The following is an 18,391-nucleotide window of genomic DNA, read 5'->3' as shown; positions in this document are numbered from 1 at the left end:
TCAGTTAAAAAAAGAAAAAGCTATGTGACTTATAAAGCACTATATTAGCAAACCTATGGTGGCAACATGTAATCAAGAAAAACATGTAAAACAAAGCATTTCCACACATGGGACAAATGTATTACATTAAAGTCACAGAATTAGATAGGTATACTAAGGTTTAATATCAAACTTGAGATCAGCTTTCATAGTACATTTTAACAATCACATATAATATTTATATACTTATCCAAACACAACAGCTCAATCGTCTATAAGCTCACTATATTTCATATAAATGTTTTAGTTCTTATTACACTGTAATTATCTGTTCATATGACTTTATATCTACCAAAATGCAGGCTCTCTGAAGGCAAACTGCTATTTATTTTTGGATCACAGGGCTTGGTGGCAAACCCAAGCACTGAGAAACAAATTCTCAAGGTTTGTTGAACTTAAGAAGTATAAATAAACTTAAGAAGTGTAAATACCTGTAAATAAATTCACAGAAGAAAATTAACTGTAGCAGTTATATAACTTGGCTGAGATCACAGAGCATGTAGATAAATGAAATCAGAATTCAAATCCAGATCTTCAATCAACCATTTCTATGCCCCTTCCACCTCGCCATACACATTAACACAAGTACTACAAGTTGTGCAAGAGCTACACCCTATGGTACTATCTGTAGTCAGAAAGCGACAACTCAACCATGAATATGAATCCCCCAAAATTAGAACAGTAAAGGTCCCTTAAGAAGGAGATCTTTGAACTGTCACATAGACTAGTTATTACTACTATGTCTCAGCAGAATAATGCTATAGGTATTTAAGAAAAAAATTACCTTGTACTTCCTTATCATGATACTCCTTCAGTTTTGTCCAAAGATCCTTGAAATCATTGGATACATCTGCAGAACTAGGGCTTCCACAACTGCTTCCTGAGAGGTTCATCTTGCTTAATATGCTCCACGCTTCTATTGGTTAATGTTTCCTGACCTTTTCTGTTACATTATATAAGTCTGAAGTTGCCTTTGGCCAGTTGAAATACCTGAAACAACAGGTTATGCCGTAAATGAATTCTACATTTATCTTTATGTAATTTGAAAACAGGATGACTTCAAGCCCAGCCAGCTATACTCAAGTTTTCTTTCTTAACCTATGATCAATCACTTTAGAATTTGAGGAGGTAGAAATTAGGAAAAAAAGATGATTATGAAGAGAAAAGTCCCAATTTCAGTTATCTGGCCTTAAGTCACACAAATTTTTTTCAGGTGAATTTTTTCTTATTCTGCCAAAAAGGAATAAATTACCTACATTGTGTTATATTGAAAGGACTCTTACATAGAGAGGTTTGTAATCATTCATGGTCAGAACCAATTCACCATTCTTAAAGAATTTATTGCTTTTTAAACTTCTGAGCTGATATGGAATACAACATTTTGAACCAAAAACTGGAAAGCATTCTGAAGTTTTCTTGACTTAGGCATTCACATCTAGACACACACATATACTGTAAAAGAGCAAGAAAGATGACTGACATAACACAAGTATCTGAACAGCTTTTTCATAAGAGAAATCCGTGAACAAGAAACACAGCAAAGATCTATGGAGACAGAAACAACTAATAATAAAGCAACTAGGGAAAAGTTATTTTGTGCCTCTCAGAGTAAAAGTGAATGATCATTATTTGTGTAACCCCTGAAGGAAGCAAAAGGCTATTAGGAAGTTCAAGTGAATTAATAAATATTTTAATATGTGTTCTTACACTGAAACCATTAACTAGTTACTACTAAAAAAAATTAAATGATTAACAAGTCTATTAAACCTCACATCTGGCTCCTTAGCCAATGCCTTACCATTGCTAACAAGTACCCAAATAGATTTAAGTGTCTCTTGCTATTTCTTGTCTGTGATGAAGAGGCTAAGATAAGCAATGGCCATTTCCAAAGGGAGCAATATATGTGCAGAGTCACTTGGTAAACTATAAAGCACTAAAGAAATAAAAATACATTTATTAAGCCTTTCTGAAATCATGACTACACTTTTTAAAGATAGTGAAAATGAACAAGTACTAGATTTTAGATAATGTCAATTTTTAAATTTTCTTGTTTATGATAGTAAGATGATCATGTTAAAAAGAAAGCCCTTTCTTTATCTATTAAAGTGATAAATACTGTGGTCTCTATAGGTAAACTGATGGTTCACTGGGACTTGTGTTAAAATACTCCAGTGAAAATAAATAAATGTTGGGTGGACAGATAAATCAAGGGTTGAACTATCACAATTATTGAAGCTGGGCAACCAGATAGGTATATGAAGGTTTCATAATTCTAGTGTTTCTCTAGTGTGTATTATATTATTATTATTTACATAATATACATCATATTAAGTATTATATTACTATAATATAGTAATGCATTACTATTTATTTAATAAAGTTTTTTAAAGTGGGTGCGTTGAATTAATACAGCTTTATCTTCAAAGAGGCCTGTTCTAAAAGATAAAGCAATGGGTCTCTTCTATCGTCAATGTAAGCCACCATTTATTAAGTGTTCACTATATACCATTGGAGAAGTAAATGGCAACCCACTCCAGTATTCTTGCCTGGAGAATTCCGAGGACGGGGGAGCCTGGTGGGCTGCCGTCTATGGGGTCGCACTGAGTCGGACACGACTGAAGCGACTTAGCAGCAGCAACAGCATATACCATGGAGTGTGCCATTTTCTATTCTTTTAATCTAATCGTCAGAGCAACTCCATGAAATAGCCACTATTACTAATTTCATTTTAGAGTTGAAGAAAACAGGCTTAAGAGATTAAATGACTTGCCCAAGGTCACACTACGAGGCTACATCATGGCTGGAACTCAAGTTGTGATGTCAGTGAATTCCAAAATACTTCTAAGAAGCCAAAAAAAAAAAAAAAGTAAGTTAATTACTTCTATTAATCAAAAAGTTCAAATCAATATTTGTTACTTTAATGAACAATTTAAAATTGTATATTTTAGTATTAAATGGTTTAAAGCCAATAGTGTAAAATAAACTTCCTTTAATAAATATATCTATCTTCAGAGATAGTAAAAAGCCCCACCCCCCACCCCCGCACATAACAATGTATCAATACTAAACTTGCAAAGTCTGGATCACAAAATCCTCTCCACTCTAGTTTGCAAGCTTAGCACTTATTGCTGGCATCTCTTTTGATATTGAACCGTTATATATTGGCACGACGTTGCCCTTCAATTTCTCAGAAATGTGCATCTTCCCTCTCAAGTTGCATTCTGGGCTGAAAGGTCGGCAATCATTTAACACATTTCTACGCATCCTGCTGCGGTGTAAATCATAAACCACCACACTGAACGTGCTCAAGAGATTTCTTTCCTGTCACACCACGCATATGCTTACACAAGTGAGGTAAGAGCGGAGCCTCGGGTCACACAAGGGTTCTGAACACACTGAACAGGGACTCTGAGTCGTCCTCTCGCGGGCAGAGCAGAGATCCAGAGTCTCCCATCCCAGTACCCTGAGCCATCAGCCGCTTCTCCCGCGACTCGAAGGGCTGCTGGGCCGCCCTCACTGAAGCAATCCACCGGACTGGCGCCGAAACCGCGCGGGGCGACCCCGGGCGCAGATCGACGCATGCGCGGGGCGGGCTCGCGCCGGCAGCCAAGCTCTCAGCTGGTGAGGATACCCAAGAACTGCACCGAGCAGCACCCCGTCAGCGCTCAGGTCCACCTCCCGCTGAGTTTAGGCCTGCCCCAGCCCGCTCCTCGACTCAGACCGATGACCAAACAGCCATCCTCACCCCGGGGCCAAACGCCTTCGGTCAGCCCGCAACTGCGGACCGGAAGTAGGACCCAGCGCTCTGGGTCGGGGGAAAGGGATTCCTTCTACTCACATCTTACAAGACAGCCTCGAGATTCTCCAAAGCCCCCAGCTGGGAAGCAGACACGCCGTAAGGCTGGAAAGTCTGAGACGGCCGTTTGCTTTTCTCCTCGCTCCCTGACTAACCTACCAAACTGGCGGCGGCCAAGCCGCCCCCTCGGGGCAGCCCGCGCTTTCCCCGGCTGGGGGAGGGCCCGAGGGCTTCCAACCCCGCTCGCCCCGCCCGGACCTCGCGTGACGTCACGCGACGTCGCGTGGGAGTTCCCGCGACGTCACGCCCCTTCCTCCTCCTCTCGTGGCAGTGTGAGGCGTCGCTCCCAGGCAGGGAGCGGGTCGGCGAGCAGTCCCACCATGATGGGCGGTGACTGGAGAGGTGGGGCGCCGCCTCCGAGCGGTCGGAAGGGGCTCTGAGAGCTGGCGGCCGCCACAGCGATTTTGAGATACCCGGGAGAAAGCTCACGCTGTTCTGATTGCGGAGCTTCGAGTTCTCCTGAGGCATTTTCTGATGTGTCGGACTTAAGCCCGTTTCTGGGAAAGCATGTTTGAGTGGCCTGTACCAAATGGAAAGTTAAAGATAAATTGAGTTAAGGGACATGTATCAGTCTAACGTCGCTGTCCGCCACGTAGCTCTTACCTACAGTCTAGTGATGGACATGACAGGACTGGGTGGCGAGGCCGTGTAGCAAAATAAACGCTGTGTATATTATGCTCAGGTTCAAGACGGTTTCTGACGAACCTGCAATGAGACGGAATCAGAAGTTCCGCATTGTTTATCAGAACAACATGCTGTTAGATAATCTTTTTAAGTCCACGTTTTCTGTCGGTGCTTGTTTGTAAACACTGAAATTGTTAGTATGTTTTCCTAATTATTTTGGTTTCCAAAAGAAGCGTTTTTAGTATCAAAAATTCTGTAAATAAAGGTGAAGAAAATAAGCAGAATAGACAAGAATCACAATATCTTTTAAACTAGTTAAATACTTTAATACTTATAAGAATAATACTTATAAGACCTGGGAGGAACACAGAGGATAACATCATAAACTTTAAAAAGTTAAGTTGTAAAAAAAAAAAAAAGTTGTATTTAGGAAATCATAAGTATAAAATGTAAAGGTAATTTTCCCATTCTTTCCCAGTCTTAAGGGATGAATATCGCAGCTTACTCCTTGCGAGTGAGCATAACAGGACGTTTCTGTACCATGCTAGCAAATGCTGTTGGGGCTGCTGAACATTCATTAATTACCCTGCTAAAGCAACTCTCATTCATTTCCAGATTTTATATTGTTTGAATCTTTTTGATTAGATCCTCTTACAACACCCTGTACTACTGACACTTATTACAGTTTTCATTATTTAATTCTGTCTCTCCACCAGACTCTTAAGCTTCCTAAGATCAAAACCACATCCTGTTCACTTTTTTTTTAATCACCAGAAACTAACTCAGTACCTGCCAGAGAGCCAATCTCCGTGTAAATATGAATGAATTGGGCATCCATTGAGGGATTCCTCTTTTTATTTAAGCAGAGAGTATCTTTGAAGCCATTCAGAATCCTTAGATTCTCATTATGGAATTTTAGGATAATCTCTTTAACGGTGGAAACAGTGGGCATAACGCTACATCTTTGCCCCCAATGAGGAGCTTTAAGACCCGCGTGGTGGAATAAATTACGAAATCCTGAAGATCTCTGAGAAAACTTCTTTAACAGGGAAGCAGACATTTTAACTCTTTGTAGTATTTGCGTTTCACAAATTTTATAGCTTAGAACAATGCTTTCCAAGCTTATTGGGTACCTGGGAAATGAATACTTTTATTACCTATTGTAAGACCGATCAGACTGCTTCCACCCAGAGCAACAGAAATTAGGAGTCTAGCGACCTCATGCCCAGCACTGCCCCCTTGAGGTCTGGGAGTTTAACTTCCTCAGTTCAGTTCAGTCGCTCAGTCGTGTCCGACTCTGCGACCCCATGAATCACAGCACGCCAGGCCTCCCTGTCCATCACCATCTCCCGGAGTTCACTCAGACTCACGTCCATCGAGTCCGTGATGCCATCCAGCCATCTCATCCTCGGTCGTCCCCTTCTCCTCCTGCCCCCAATCCCTCCCAGCATCAGAGTCTTTTCCATTGGGTCAACTCTTCGCATGAGGTGGACAAAGTACTGGAGTTTCAGCTTTAGCATCATTCCCTCCAAAGAAATCCCAGAGTGGATCTCTTTCAGAATGGACTGGTTGGATCTCCTTGCAGTCCAAGGGACTCTCAAGAGTCTTCTCCAACACCACAATTCAAAAGCATCAATTCTTCGGTGCTCAGCCTTCTTCACAGTCCAACTCTCACATCCATACATGACCACAGGAAAAACCATAGCCTTGACTAGACGGACCTTAGTTGGCAAAGTAATGTCTCTGCTTTTGAATATACTATCTAGGTTGGTCATAACTTTTCTTCCAAGGAGTAAGCGTCTTTTAATTTCATGGCTGCAGTCACCACCTGCAGTGATTTTGGACCCCCAAAAATAAAGTCTGACACTGTTTCCACTGTTTCCCCATCTATTTCCCATGAAGTGATGGGACTGGATGCCATGATCTTAGTTTTCTGAATGTTGAGCTTTAAGCCAACTTTTTCGCTCCCCTCTTTCACTTTCATCAAGAGGCTTTTTAGTTCCTCTTCACTTTCTGCCATAAGGGTGGTGTCATCTGCATATCTGAGGTGATTGATATTTCTCCCAGCAATCTTGATTCCAGCTTGTGTTTCTTCCAGCCCAGCGTTTCTCATGATGTACTCTGCATATAAGTTAAATAAGCAAGGTGACAATATACAGCCTTGACGTACTCCTTTTCCTATTTGGAACCAGTCTGTTGTTCCATGTCCAGTTCTAACTGTTGCTTCCTGACCTGCATACAGATTTCTCAAGAGGCAGGTTAGGTGGTCTGGTATTCCCATCTCTCCTAGTATATGTATAACCTATTAGAGGCCCTTAGGATGCTTGATTTTTAATGTGTGTAAAGGGGTCGCAAAGATTCGGACACGACTGAGTGACTGAACTGAAAGTGGTTAAATCGTATATGTACATTTAATCGAAATAAGAAATCATGCACTAAAAACTCTAGGATTCTTAGAATTGTACATTTTTGAAACTGTAGATTTTGAAGTCATCTGCATGCATGCTCAGTTGCTAAGTCATGTCTGACTCTGCAACCCTAAGGACTGTAGCCTGCCAGGCTCCTCTGTCCATGGGATTTCTCAGGCAAGAATACTGGAGCAGGTTGCCATTTCCTCCTCCAGGGGATCTTCTAGAGATGCAACCTGTATTTTCTGTATTACCAGGGAAGCCCTGGAGTCATCTAACTCAAGCCATTTTACAACTGAAACTCTTTGTTGATTCATTGTACAATCTGCTTAACTCCTATAGCTGGGTAGCTGAGGGCTGTGAAGGAAAAATCACATAACAGATTAGACTGACATCACTAAAATTACATGGTTTTAGACCTCATATACGGCACCAGTTAATCTCTCAGGTAGCCTTTATTCAGTTCCTTCTGTTTCCTTTGCTGTCTTCCAAACCTTCACTGTTTTCCTCAAGCCTCTACAGAGTACTTACTCTCAACTAACACCTTCACCTCCTGGTTAAACAAGTCTCTACAAGTGTGATCTTCCTGAACTTTCCTTTTCCTTTCTCAACTCTGAATTAGGTAATACCATTTTGCAGTGAAATTGCAACCCTAATCCAATTGCTTCTCATCACCTTGTCTGTACCCAATCTGGGTCTCTCCACCATCATCTCAAGCATTTTCTGAAGCAATACATGCTCAGTTGCTAATTCATGTCTGACTCTGCGACCCCAAGACTATAACCTGCCAGGTTCCTCTGTCCATGGGATATCTCAGGCAAGAATCCTGGAGTGGGTTGCCATGCCCTTCTCCAGGGGATCTTCCTGACCCAGGGATTGAACCTACCTGTATTGCAGGTGGATTCTTGATGACTGAGCCACCTGTGCAGCGATAGCCTTCCTTAAAAAAAAAAACAACTATCTTTCTACTTACACTGTTTTCTCTTTACAGTGTATTCAGCAATAGCAGTCAGAATGATTCTTTAAAACCTAAGTCAGATCATGACACTCCCCTGCTTAAGACATTCCAAGGTCTTTCCATCACTTTAGAATAATAGCAACTCCCTTTCTATGGAATCAGGACAGGTCAATTACTGTATTCTACTGATGTTAACTTCTAAATAGAGTTCTGAACTAGTGCTTTCCTTTCCTCCTCACTCTTATTGCCCTAGCTTGGGCTCTTGATATTTCTTACCTAGACCATGCTTCCAATCTTGCTCCTAAATGTAGTTTCCACACAGCTGTCAGAGAACCCAACTATTGTTTCTGATCTTGGCACTCCCTTGCTTAAAACCCTTCAGAAATCCCCCATTACCTAAAGATTAAAATTCAATCCCTGGGGACTTCCCTGGTGGTCCAGTGGCTAAGACTCCATGCTTGTAGTGCAGGGGCCTGGGTTCAATCCCTGGTCAGGGAAATAGATCCCACATGCTTCAACAAGAATTAAAGATCTTAAGTGCCGCAACTAAGACCCAACATAACCAAATAAATAAATAATAAATATTAAAAAAATAAAATTGACAATTTTAAAAAATGTCAAAGAAGTCCCTCTTAACCTTGCACCTCTAACCACCACATCATCCTTTCCCTCTCAAACAGGTTGTTGTTGTTGTTGTTCAGTTGCTAAGTTGTGTTTGACTTTGTTTGACCCCATGAACTGCAGCACGCCAGGCTTCCTTGTCCTTCACTATCTCCGGTGTTTGCTCAAATTCACGTCCATTGAGTCGGTGATCCCATCCAGCTAGGAAGACTGCTTATATTCCTCCTTCCAGCTCCTTGCTATTTCTTTGTCTTGGCTCATATAACCCTCTTCTCCTGAAATGACCTCCACCCAGATACTTTATATTTCTACGTAGCCTTTAAGACTTAGCTCAGGCAGTGCAGCTTCCAGGAGACTACCTTATAAGGTCTCTCATTGCTGCTCCTTCCTACCCTCTTCCTTAAATAGCCCTCCTCATTCTCCCATACTCCTCTTTGTATGTGTTTTATCACTGCATTTAATGGCATTATATTGTAATTATTTTTACAGCTTTTACCCAACTAGACTGCAAGGGGTTCCTTGATAGCAGAGACTGTGCTTTCTTTATTCTTCTCAGTATTCCTAGTTCTTACCAGAGAGTCTTGTGTGTGTGTGTGTATGTTTGTGTGTGTGTGTGCTTAGTTGCTCAGTTGTGTCCAACTGTTTGTGACCCCAGGGACTATATAGCCCACCAGGCTCCTCTGTCCTTGGGGATTCTCCAGGCAAGAATACAGGAGTTGGTTGCCATGACCTCTTCCAGGGAATCTTCCCAACTCAAGGATCAAACCCACGTCTTCCACATTGCAGTTGGATTCTTTACTGTCTGAGCCACCAGAGAAACTCATGAATATTGGAGTGGGTAGCCTATCCCTTCTCCAGTCTCAGCACAACACTATCTAATAAAGCCACATATATGATTTTAAATTTTCTAGTAGCCACATTTAGAAAGGTAAAGCACAGCAGGTGAGATTAATATATTGTTTAACCTAGTTTGTCTAAAATATTATTTCAGCATGTAATCCATGTACAAATTTATGAATGAGACCTTTTACATTAATTTTCTTCATTAATTTGAGTCTTCAAAACCTGATGTGTCTTTTACTGTTATAGGACATTTAATTTGGGTTAGCCACATTCCAAGTGATCAAAGCCACATGTGACTAGTGGCTACCATATTGGACAGCCCAAGACTATCATATATAATGAACAAATGAGGTTCCATGGTTTACCTGATGACTCAGGGTGGAACTGATTCATAGTCTATTTCTGCTATTTGTGCTGGCCATTTCCCATCTCTTCTCTCTCTATATACCTCATGTTCTCCTCCCCTCCCAGCACTGAGGCCTGTATCCCCAGGCAAAAAATTTAGTGATTAAACCCGTTATGATTGTTTACAATAAAGTCCAGCACTTCTAACATTTATACACAATACTAGGGGTAAGCTGTATCCCTAGAGTCAGAACTTTTTAAAGAGCAAAACAAAGGAGATAATAAGACAGAGAGAGATAAAAATAATGAGGTTAAGTAGAATAAGAGAGATAAGAAGGGAGAGAAGTATTAACATAATAGAAAATTATGTTAACTGTCAAAATTTATGTCAACCTAAATGAACACTTGATTTAATTTTTTAAAAGTTGTTTACAGTAATTATTAAGTGTTGTTTGGGAGTAGGGGTATACATCAATTAGTGATCTTGCCCCAAGTGCCAAAATGTTTTATGATTTGAGTGGATGGTGCCAAGATTCCAGTTAGGTTGAGCAGTTTTATAATTGTTTTAAAGATATATTTAACATTCATGGAGGATGTCAGTATCACAGTTTTTATTTTGATAGTTTTGATTATTATTATTATTTTGATTATTTTGCTTTCTAATTATAAAAATTAGCTTCATTAGTCTAGCCAACTTCCAACTTTATTTTGATAAAGAAGCTTTATTTATTTTGATTATCACTATGGCTACATAGAGCATCTTCATTTCCCATTATAAGCTATTAAGGTTGTTTGTGCTTTTAAGTACTTAGCTACTTCATTTCACATCAGCAATGGGCAAAGTTTTATTAGATACATAGTTTTCCCAATTTTGGAACTATCTCTTTATACTTGATAGTCTTATACGGTATACCATGTGTTTGTCTGTTGGCATAGGTTTAAATGATGGTGGGCTGATCAAGAATGTTTATGATCTGGTATTGCAAAGTGATTTATTGTTAATGGAAAGGGGTGTATTTTTCTTCCAGATCATCTGTTTCTATATAGTGGCTGCTTGAGCAATATTTTATATCTCTGCATACGGATTTATGAAGCCCAGAAATTTTGTTGAATAGGCCTTAGACCCTTTTTGTAATACTGACATTTGTAAAAACCTCAGAGCTCAACTGCTACAGAGATGATAAAAGAATTTAAGAGTGGTCACTAAGACTTTAGGGTGATCTGTAGAGATCATAATACAAATGGATTGTATTTTTGGAATCTTGAAAAACTAATATTTTAATTCAGCAGATGTCATTCTATACAACATTGTCCTGTGTGTGGATATATATATACACACACATATATATATGTATAATGGATACACATATATATATAATATATTTATGGAAAGTTTATGATGATAAAAATACAAATATATATATACATATATAACATATATATGTATAATGCTACCATGATGGCAGCTGTGGGAACAATATTTATTTACAGTAATGTAAGTAGAAAATAATATGAACTGTAGGAACAAATCACTGACACTTGGAGTCTATTAATTAAAGCATTCCTTGATAGGTTCACAAGAGCAAGCACATTTAATAGTCATTGCTTTGTCCACTTAAAAATATAATGATTCACATCTTAAATAATGGTTTTTCCATCAGTAAACTGGTGAATTTATGCACTGATGGCAAATAGTTGTGACCTTTAATGTGTGTTCATGCCTCACAAATTACAGCTATGTCTTCAAACACACTGGCTGAATTTGTGCCCCCCCCCCCCCCGTATTTTCCCTATTCTAACTATGTTTGAGAAAAATAGACTTTTTAAAAAATATTGACTTTTTCCTTTTCCTAATCCATATGTTAGTCTTAGGTTAAGGTTTCCTAATCCAAAATTTAGTCTCTGATTATTACCATTCCAAAAATGTTTTATGTTCAAAATTCAGCTCTTAGAGACCTTCAGTTTTAGCCAATACTTTTCAATTTTACTTAAGTTATAATATGAACTATTATAAATGAAAAGTAAAATTAAATTATGTTTTAATTCACTTCTCACCCTTTAAGACAATTTGGTTTGGCAGGCTATTTAGGATAGATAGAATTCCTCTTCCCAAATCTAGTACACTTCTTATATACAATGCTCATATGCCTGGCTTACCATCAACAGTTCTGGTTAATGTCTATTCTTCTGGCTTAGCTATTAACAGGGCTCCCATTTACTCTAAAAAATATCCTGGTTTGAGTGATAAGTCAAATGGTCAGAAGGTTTAGGGAATTTGAAATATAGCATAATAAAATAGGGAAGATTCAAATGACCCTTTGTTGGCAGGAATATTTCCTTCTCAACTATATACAGATCTATCTAAACTTGTTTTAAAGAATATTGTGATATAGATAATGTAAGCCATAAAAGAATTACACTTTTTGATTTATTGATAGTACTTTGAAACTCCCATTAGTTGAGAAGTGGTTTATTTAATTCTGTTAGAAAATGGATTTAAGAAAAGTTTATGATGATAAAAATACAAAGTACTGTTCTTACTTATCTTCTCTTTTGAACCTAAAAATAATTATGTCATAAAGGTAGAACAGGTGCAGTTTTCATCTTTTCAGAGAAGTTGATAAATTAGGTGGTGTGACTAGCACTATATGTACAAACTGGTAGATAAGTTGATCCAAGATTCCAAACCGAGTTTTCTGAACATGAGTCCTGTATCTATGATCTTTTCAGTACACTCTGCTATTTTTGAATAATAGACTCTATATGAAACTTATTCTGTGTTTTTCTGTTTTTAATTTAGAAAACAGTTTTGAGAAAATAACCAAATAAAGTTTCTGAAAAATTATTTAGAAATTATTATTACCTAAATGCTAATTTACAGTTCCAGTGCATTTTTCTATTTACTTCAGAAAGATTTGCATTATACGAGTTTACTAAAAGGACTTTTAAATTTGATGGCAATTTAAGTCTCATTGAGAAAAAGGAAAATAAACGGGATTCTCTTGGTCAGGGTAGGAGTGAAGCACTTTTACCTCAGTTTTTAAAGACTGTTTTGCAAAAACAATTTTATTTCTTGGTAACTATAGCACATGTATTCTTTCACTTGGCTTACAATAGACGTGGACATTTGAAAGAGGAATATAAATTGATTTCTAATGGAATTAGTGAAAGTGTTTATTCTAGCTTTCCTAGCTAGATTTTTCATGTAGTAAGATTTTTCAATCTATTTGAAAACTAAATAGATTGAGGGGCCTTGAATTATGTTGTAACCTCAGAAGGGACCAGAGTAGGAAGTGCTCCAAAAAGCTGTAGCCTTGTTCTACAGTCATTGATGGCATATGGCCATATTCCCAGCCTGTGGTACTGTGTGAGTCCTGAGCTGAGAGGTGACCAGGATTTATGCTCTGGCCCTGCCTCGGGTTATTTGTATGTTTCCTAGTCAAGTCTTACTTCCTCAACTGGAAAATGAGACTACTCATCCTTACTGTGTCCAAAAGGGTTGTTGTAAAAACGAGACATTGTTTGTGAAACGTCTTAGAGAACACATCACAGAAGTTTGAAGCAGCTTGCCTATTGGGAACAGAGTGGTAGAAGGCTTTCTAGGCAGAAGGCATGTACAAATGTCCTGCTGTGGGAAATCGCTGAGTTCTAGAAACTATAGTATACTATAAGTATACTATAAGTATAATGTATTTATGTAGGCTTCCCAGGTGACGCTAGTGGTAAAGACCTTGCCTGCTAATGCCAAATATATGAGGGACACAGGTTTGATCCCTGGGTTGGGAAGATCCCCTGGAAGAAGGCATGGCAACCCACTCCAGTATTCTTGCCTGGAGAATCCCCCTGACAGAGGAGCCTGGTGGGCTAAGTCCACAGGGTCACAAAGAGTCGGACACAATTGAAGCAACTTAGCATGCATGCGTGCAATGTATTTGTACAGGTTGATAGTGGGAAATTAGCAGCAGCTCCACCTAATTTTTTGAATGAATTATAATTTTTAACTATAATCCTCTTTAAAGCAAGTAATTTAACCTATCTGTGCCTCAGTTGTTTATCAGTGATATGAAGATAATAATATATACAGTGGATTTTTCACAGGATTGTTAAGGACTGAATGGTTATATGTGTTGTGCTGTGCTTCAGTCATGTCCAACTCTTGAAGACCCCATGGATTATAGCCTGCCAGGCTCCTCTGTCCATGGGGATTCTCCAGGCAAGAATACTGGAGTGGGTTGCCATGCCCTCCTCCAGATTTATAACTATAGAAGGGATTAAATAATAATTTATTAAGTGGTATTACATATCTTACTTGATTCAAATGATTAAGTTTAAATAAGTCAGGTAGTTAAATAGTCAGGTAGTTATTATATTATTATTTCTGTTATATTCTAAGTGTTAAAGTGTTAGTCACTTGGTCGTGACCGACTCTTTGAGACCACATGGACTGCAGCGCACCAGACTCCTCTGTCCATGGAATTCTCCAGGCAAGAATACTGAAGTGAGTAGCCATTCTCTACTCTAGGGGGTTTTTAACAACTGCCCAACTGCAGAATTATAAGGAAAGGGGAAACTAATTTATTCATTTATTTCAGAAATTGATTGTTGTAAGGAGTCATTTATTTAACAGAGATTTATGATCTATTCAGCTTCTTGGGAAAGGGAACATTGGGATCAAGTTGACTGTGATCTGAGCTAATTTAGTGAAGATCTGAGTATGTTTGATAACTCCTTTTGAAAATAGTATCTGCTATTATTGGACTTTCAGCAGTTTATGTTCCCATTTTTTCTTATTTCAATGCCTTCTTCAGTCTAGTTTCCCTTTTTCAGTTCATTAGCTAATTTAACCACTTTCTAAGAGTTATTTAAAAAAAAATTCAGATAATTATTCTATTCTAACATAGTTCAAATTAAATGAAAAGAGGACATGATTTTAATCAGATTTCTTTTTCAATTATACCTATTTCTTCCTCATTTTCTCTAAGCTAAATTTCTATCATTATGCAGACAAATGTGGTATTTACTCAATTAAAGCATATAACTAGCTATTCAGTTTTCTATTTTTAATCAATTTGATTAGAGCCTTCATCTAACATATTTTTCAGAGCCATGCTCCAGGATCACATTAAATTTTATAATGAATTAGTTCTTGTAACCAGACCCTATTGGAAATAGTCCAAGACAAACTTGTAGTATTCAAAATTCTGTGTTTTACTATAGTGATAAGTGTTATGTGAGGATGCAAGGTAGTCAATCTGTTTTTGCTTACAGTTTTACCAATGTAGACTTAATAAAGTCTTCAGATCAATGCTGGACATAAAAGTATTTATAGAGTACATACCAATTGTTCATTCTGTGACTGTTTGGCTCTTTAAAAACTGGCAGCCAAATTCAGGAAATGAAATGTAGTTTATTAGAAAATACCTTTCTCACAGAAGATCAAGTTTCCGTGCGTCTCAGGTTTTGTGGGAATGGATCAAATACATCAGACAAAAATAGGCTAAAGTTCCTCACTTTCCATTTGAAATTGCTATACTCATTCCTCAAACAATCCGTTTAGTTGTACACTGTATTAGTTAAACATATATTGTTAAACTAACGAAAAAATAGTTTTACCATATTTATTCTGTAATGTATCTGGACTCCTCTCGGGCCCAGGCTGCTCCAGTCATTGCAGTGCCCACCAGTTTCCTGTCAGGTCAAACCTGACAGCCCTCATCTGACTTCTGGTTTTAACTTTTAGTATTAACATGTGGTTTGTTGTGGTACCAAAGGAAGGGCTGAGAATTTAATTTACACTAATGTGTTTAATTTACACCTACTGGTGGAACAAGAATGACATGTCATTCATGTTAACAAGTAAAACTGTGGGAAAAGAGGTTGGTATTGTTGTGCTGAAATGGACTGAACAGCTTTTCTTGCTGAATGGCCTCTTGCCAGTTTCCAGGTCCAGGGTTCAGGTTCCTGGCCAATAGTCAGGTTCTAGTGGTTGGTTCTGTATTATAGTTAAAAGACAGTCTACTTGTTCCTGAGCAACATTTATCTCTTTTAACTTTTGTCAAACGAGTTCTTGAACAGTGACTAGAGCAGAAGATAAGGGCTCACTGAACTTCTATGTAGATGGGTATTTGCCATTCAGTACTTATTTGGAGGGCTTCCCTGTGGTGCAGTGGTAAAGAATCCACCTGCCATTGCAGGAGATGTAAGAGATGGAAGTTCGATCCTCAGGCGGGGAAGATCCTCTGGAGAAAGAAATGGCAACCCACTCTGTTACTCTTGCCTGGGAAATCCCGTGAACAGAGGAGCCTGATGGGCTACAGTCCGTGGGGTCGCAAAGAGTTGGACACAGTTGAGGACTGAGCGTACATGCACACTTATTACAATATATGATTGAAAATTGATCACAATATTAATATTTTCAAAAATGCAAATAATCCTTTTATCTCAGAGTGCATTTCAGCTACTTTCAGTTAGAAGACCTCCAAATGTAGACCTGTATGGATGGTCCTTGACTTAAGATGATTTGACCTTAATGATTTTTTGACTTTACAATGTTGTGGAAACCATATGCATTCAGTATAAACCATAATTTTAATTCTGAATTTTGATCTTTTCCCGGGCTAGCAATATGCAGCATGATGTTGTCTCATGATGCTGGGCAGCTGCCTTGAGCCACAGCTCCTATTCAACCATGTAATCATGAGGGTAAACAGTCAGTGGCCTTAAACCATTCCATACCCAGACCAACATTCTGTTTTTCTCTTTCAGTACAATATTCAATAAATTATTTAAGATATTCAACACTATTATAAAGTAGGCTTTGTGTTAGATGATTTTGCACACCTGTAGGCTATTTTAAGTATTTTGAGCATATTCAAGGTAGACTAGGCTAAGCAATGATGTGTATGTAGTAGGTTAGATGTATTAAATGCATTAAAAAAATTTTTTTTAAATTATTTTCTGGCCACACCATGTAGCATGAGGGATCTTTGTTCCCCAACCAGGAATTGAACTTGTGTAGTAGAAGCAGAGTTTCAACCACTGGACTGCCAGGGAAGTCCCTAAACGCATTTTTGACTTGTGATATTTTCAGTTTACAGTGAATTCATGGAGACTTAAGTTGACAAATCATCATAAGTTGAGGAAAATCTATATATGTTATATGTAAATTTTTTCCTCATCACAGAACTCTGTAATATTGCTCTTTGTCCATGAATATTATACTGCAAGCTACAGAAAGTTATCAATCATTATTTCTTAATGTTATTGAAAGTTATCAAAACCTTATTTCTTAATGTTTCAAGATTCACTTATTCATTTCAAGAAATTCATTCATTTAAACTATTTTCATGTTGGAAGTGTTTCTCACTCCTAATTTAAATCATTGTAGAGACAGATGCAGAACCTTCAAGGGAATAGACTTAGGAGATCAGTTCAGTTCAGTTCAGTTGCTCAGTTGTATCCAACTCTTTGCGATCCCATGAATTGCAGCACGCCAGGCCTCCCTGTCCATCACCAACTCCTGGAGTTCACTCAGACTCACGTCCGTCGAGTCAGTGATGCCATCCAGCCATCTCATAAGTTGTATTTCCACTTTGTCAATAATACATAATTTCTAAGTTAATAGTTTTCTGATTATTTTTAAAACTATGTCTTTAACATAATGAGCTATACCATTCTCTAATTCCCAGTTAGTTTTTGATGCATAGCAAGTTTGGTTGTTAGTCCTGTATTATTCAAATTATTTATAGAGAAACATTTAAAAATTACATGTGTGCTTTTCAATTGTTTAGAGTAACATCCACTTTGAATGTATGAAAATTAAATGGAAATTAAATGTTAATTTAATGAATAGTCATATAAGGTTAAATTGCTTATGGATGTAATAGTTTTAGTAAGAATGTATAGTTAGTGGGCTAAATTGGTGAAGTGGTTTTTTTGTTTTTAGGTATACACATGAGCTTTTCAGTTTAATGCATTTACCATAGATATAAATTCGAATTATACTGTTCCCATAAAGCTTATTTGTATAGCAGTTAAACATCTTCCAGGAAGTTAAAATTGATTGCAAAGGCCCAGTAAGATCAGTTTGTGTTATAAAGTGGATCTATTTGTTGATTTTAATATCAAGTCATAATCTCTTTCCTGTTCCTTCTTTGGAAGAGGTATCAGTTGACCCAACTTCCATTAGATAAGTTTTTAAAATGTTTTATCATACTATTCTGAACTCCCTTCTGACTAATGAGATAAGGTATCTCATTAGTGAACTTTGTTCATTGGCTCCATTTCCTAATCAGTTTATCAATCTGTGGCTAATTTAATATTATTTTTAGAACATGTTGAATCCTATTGTATCTTACTTCTTATATCCAATTTTGGACACACTCTTCCTATCATTATCTACTCTCAAGGGAATGCAATATAATTTCACATTAACCTACAGTAAATTAATTCATCAGAGAATCTTTTGGAGGAAAAAACATACTCTATAGCCCTGAAGAAATAATTCAATCAGTAGTAGAAAGCACAATACTTAGAACACATAGAAATCCTTGGCCAACTAATCTGATGTCATGTTAAATGATATATATAAATAGATGTAAAATGCCTTTGAAGAACAGATACTAGGTACGAATAAGGCATAATTTGCACTCTCTTTGTCACATCCTTCCTTTGGTAGAGATGACTGAATTTTTAAAA

General features: G+C 37.8%; 1 protein-coding gene across 2 annotated transcripts in view; it reads right to left on the bottom strand.

Annotated features, from left to right (window-relative positions):
* The window catches only part of RBBP8 (RB binding protein 8, endonuclease), a 78,042-nt gene that overhangs the window by 55,950 nt on the left and 3,701 nt on the right, over positions 1-18,391 (bottom strand). The window contains exons 2-3 of one of the 2 annotated variants that reach the window (XM_040264722.1): positions 4,499-4,600; positions 824-1,029 (exon numbers count right to left, since the gene is read on the bottom strand). In XM_040264722.1, coding sequence (XP_040120656.1) covers positions 824-932 — 109 coding nt within the window. In that variant the 5' untranslated portion in view covers positions 933-1,029; positions 4,499-4,600. Of the gene's footprint in view, positions 1-823; positions 1,030-3,877; positions 4,085-4,498; positions 4,601-18,391 lie in introns of those variants that run through there. The other variant, XM_040264721.1, reaches the window with a different exon arrangement.

This window comes from Oryx dammah, unplaced genomic scaffold (assembly GCF_014754425.2).
Source record: "Oryx dammah isolate SB20612 unplaced genomic scaffold, SCBI_Odam_1.1 HiC_scaffold_22, whole genome shotgun sequence".
In the NCBI taxonomy this organism is placed as follows: Eukaryota; Metazoa; Chordata; class Mammalia; order Artiodactyla; family Bovidae; genus Oryx; species Oryx dammah.
This window is presented reverse-complemented; position numbering and strand designations above follow the sequence as displayed.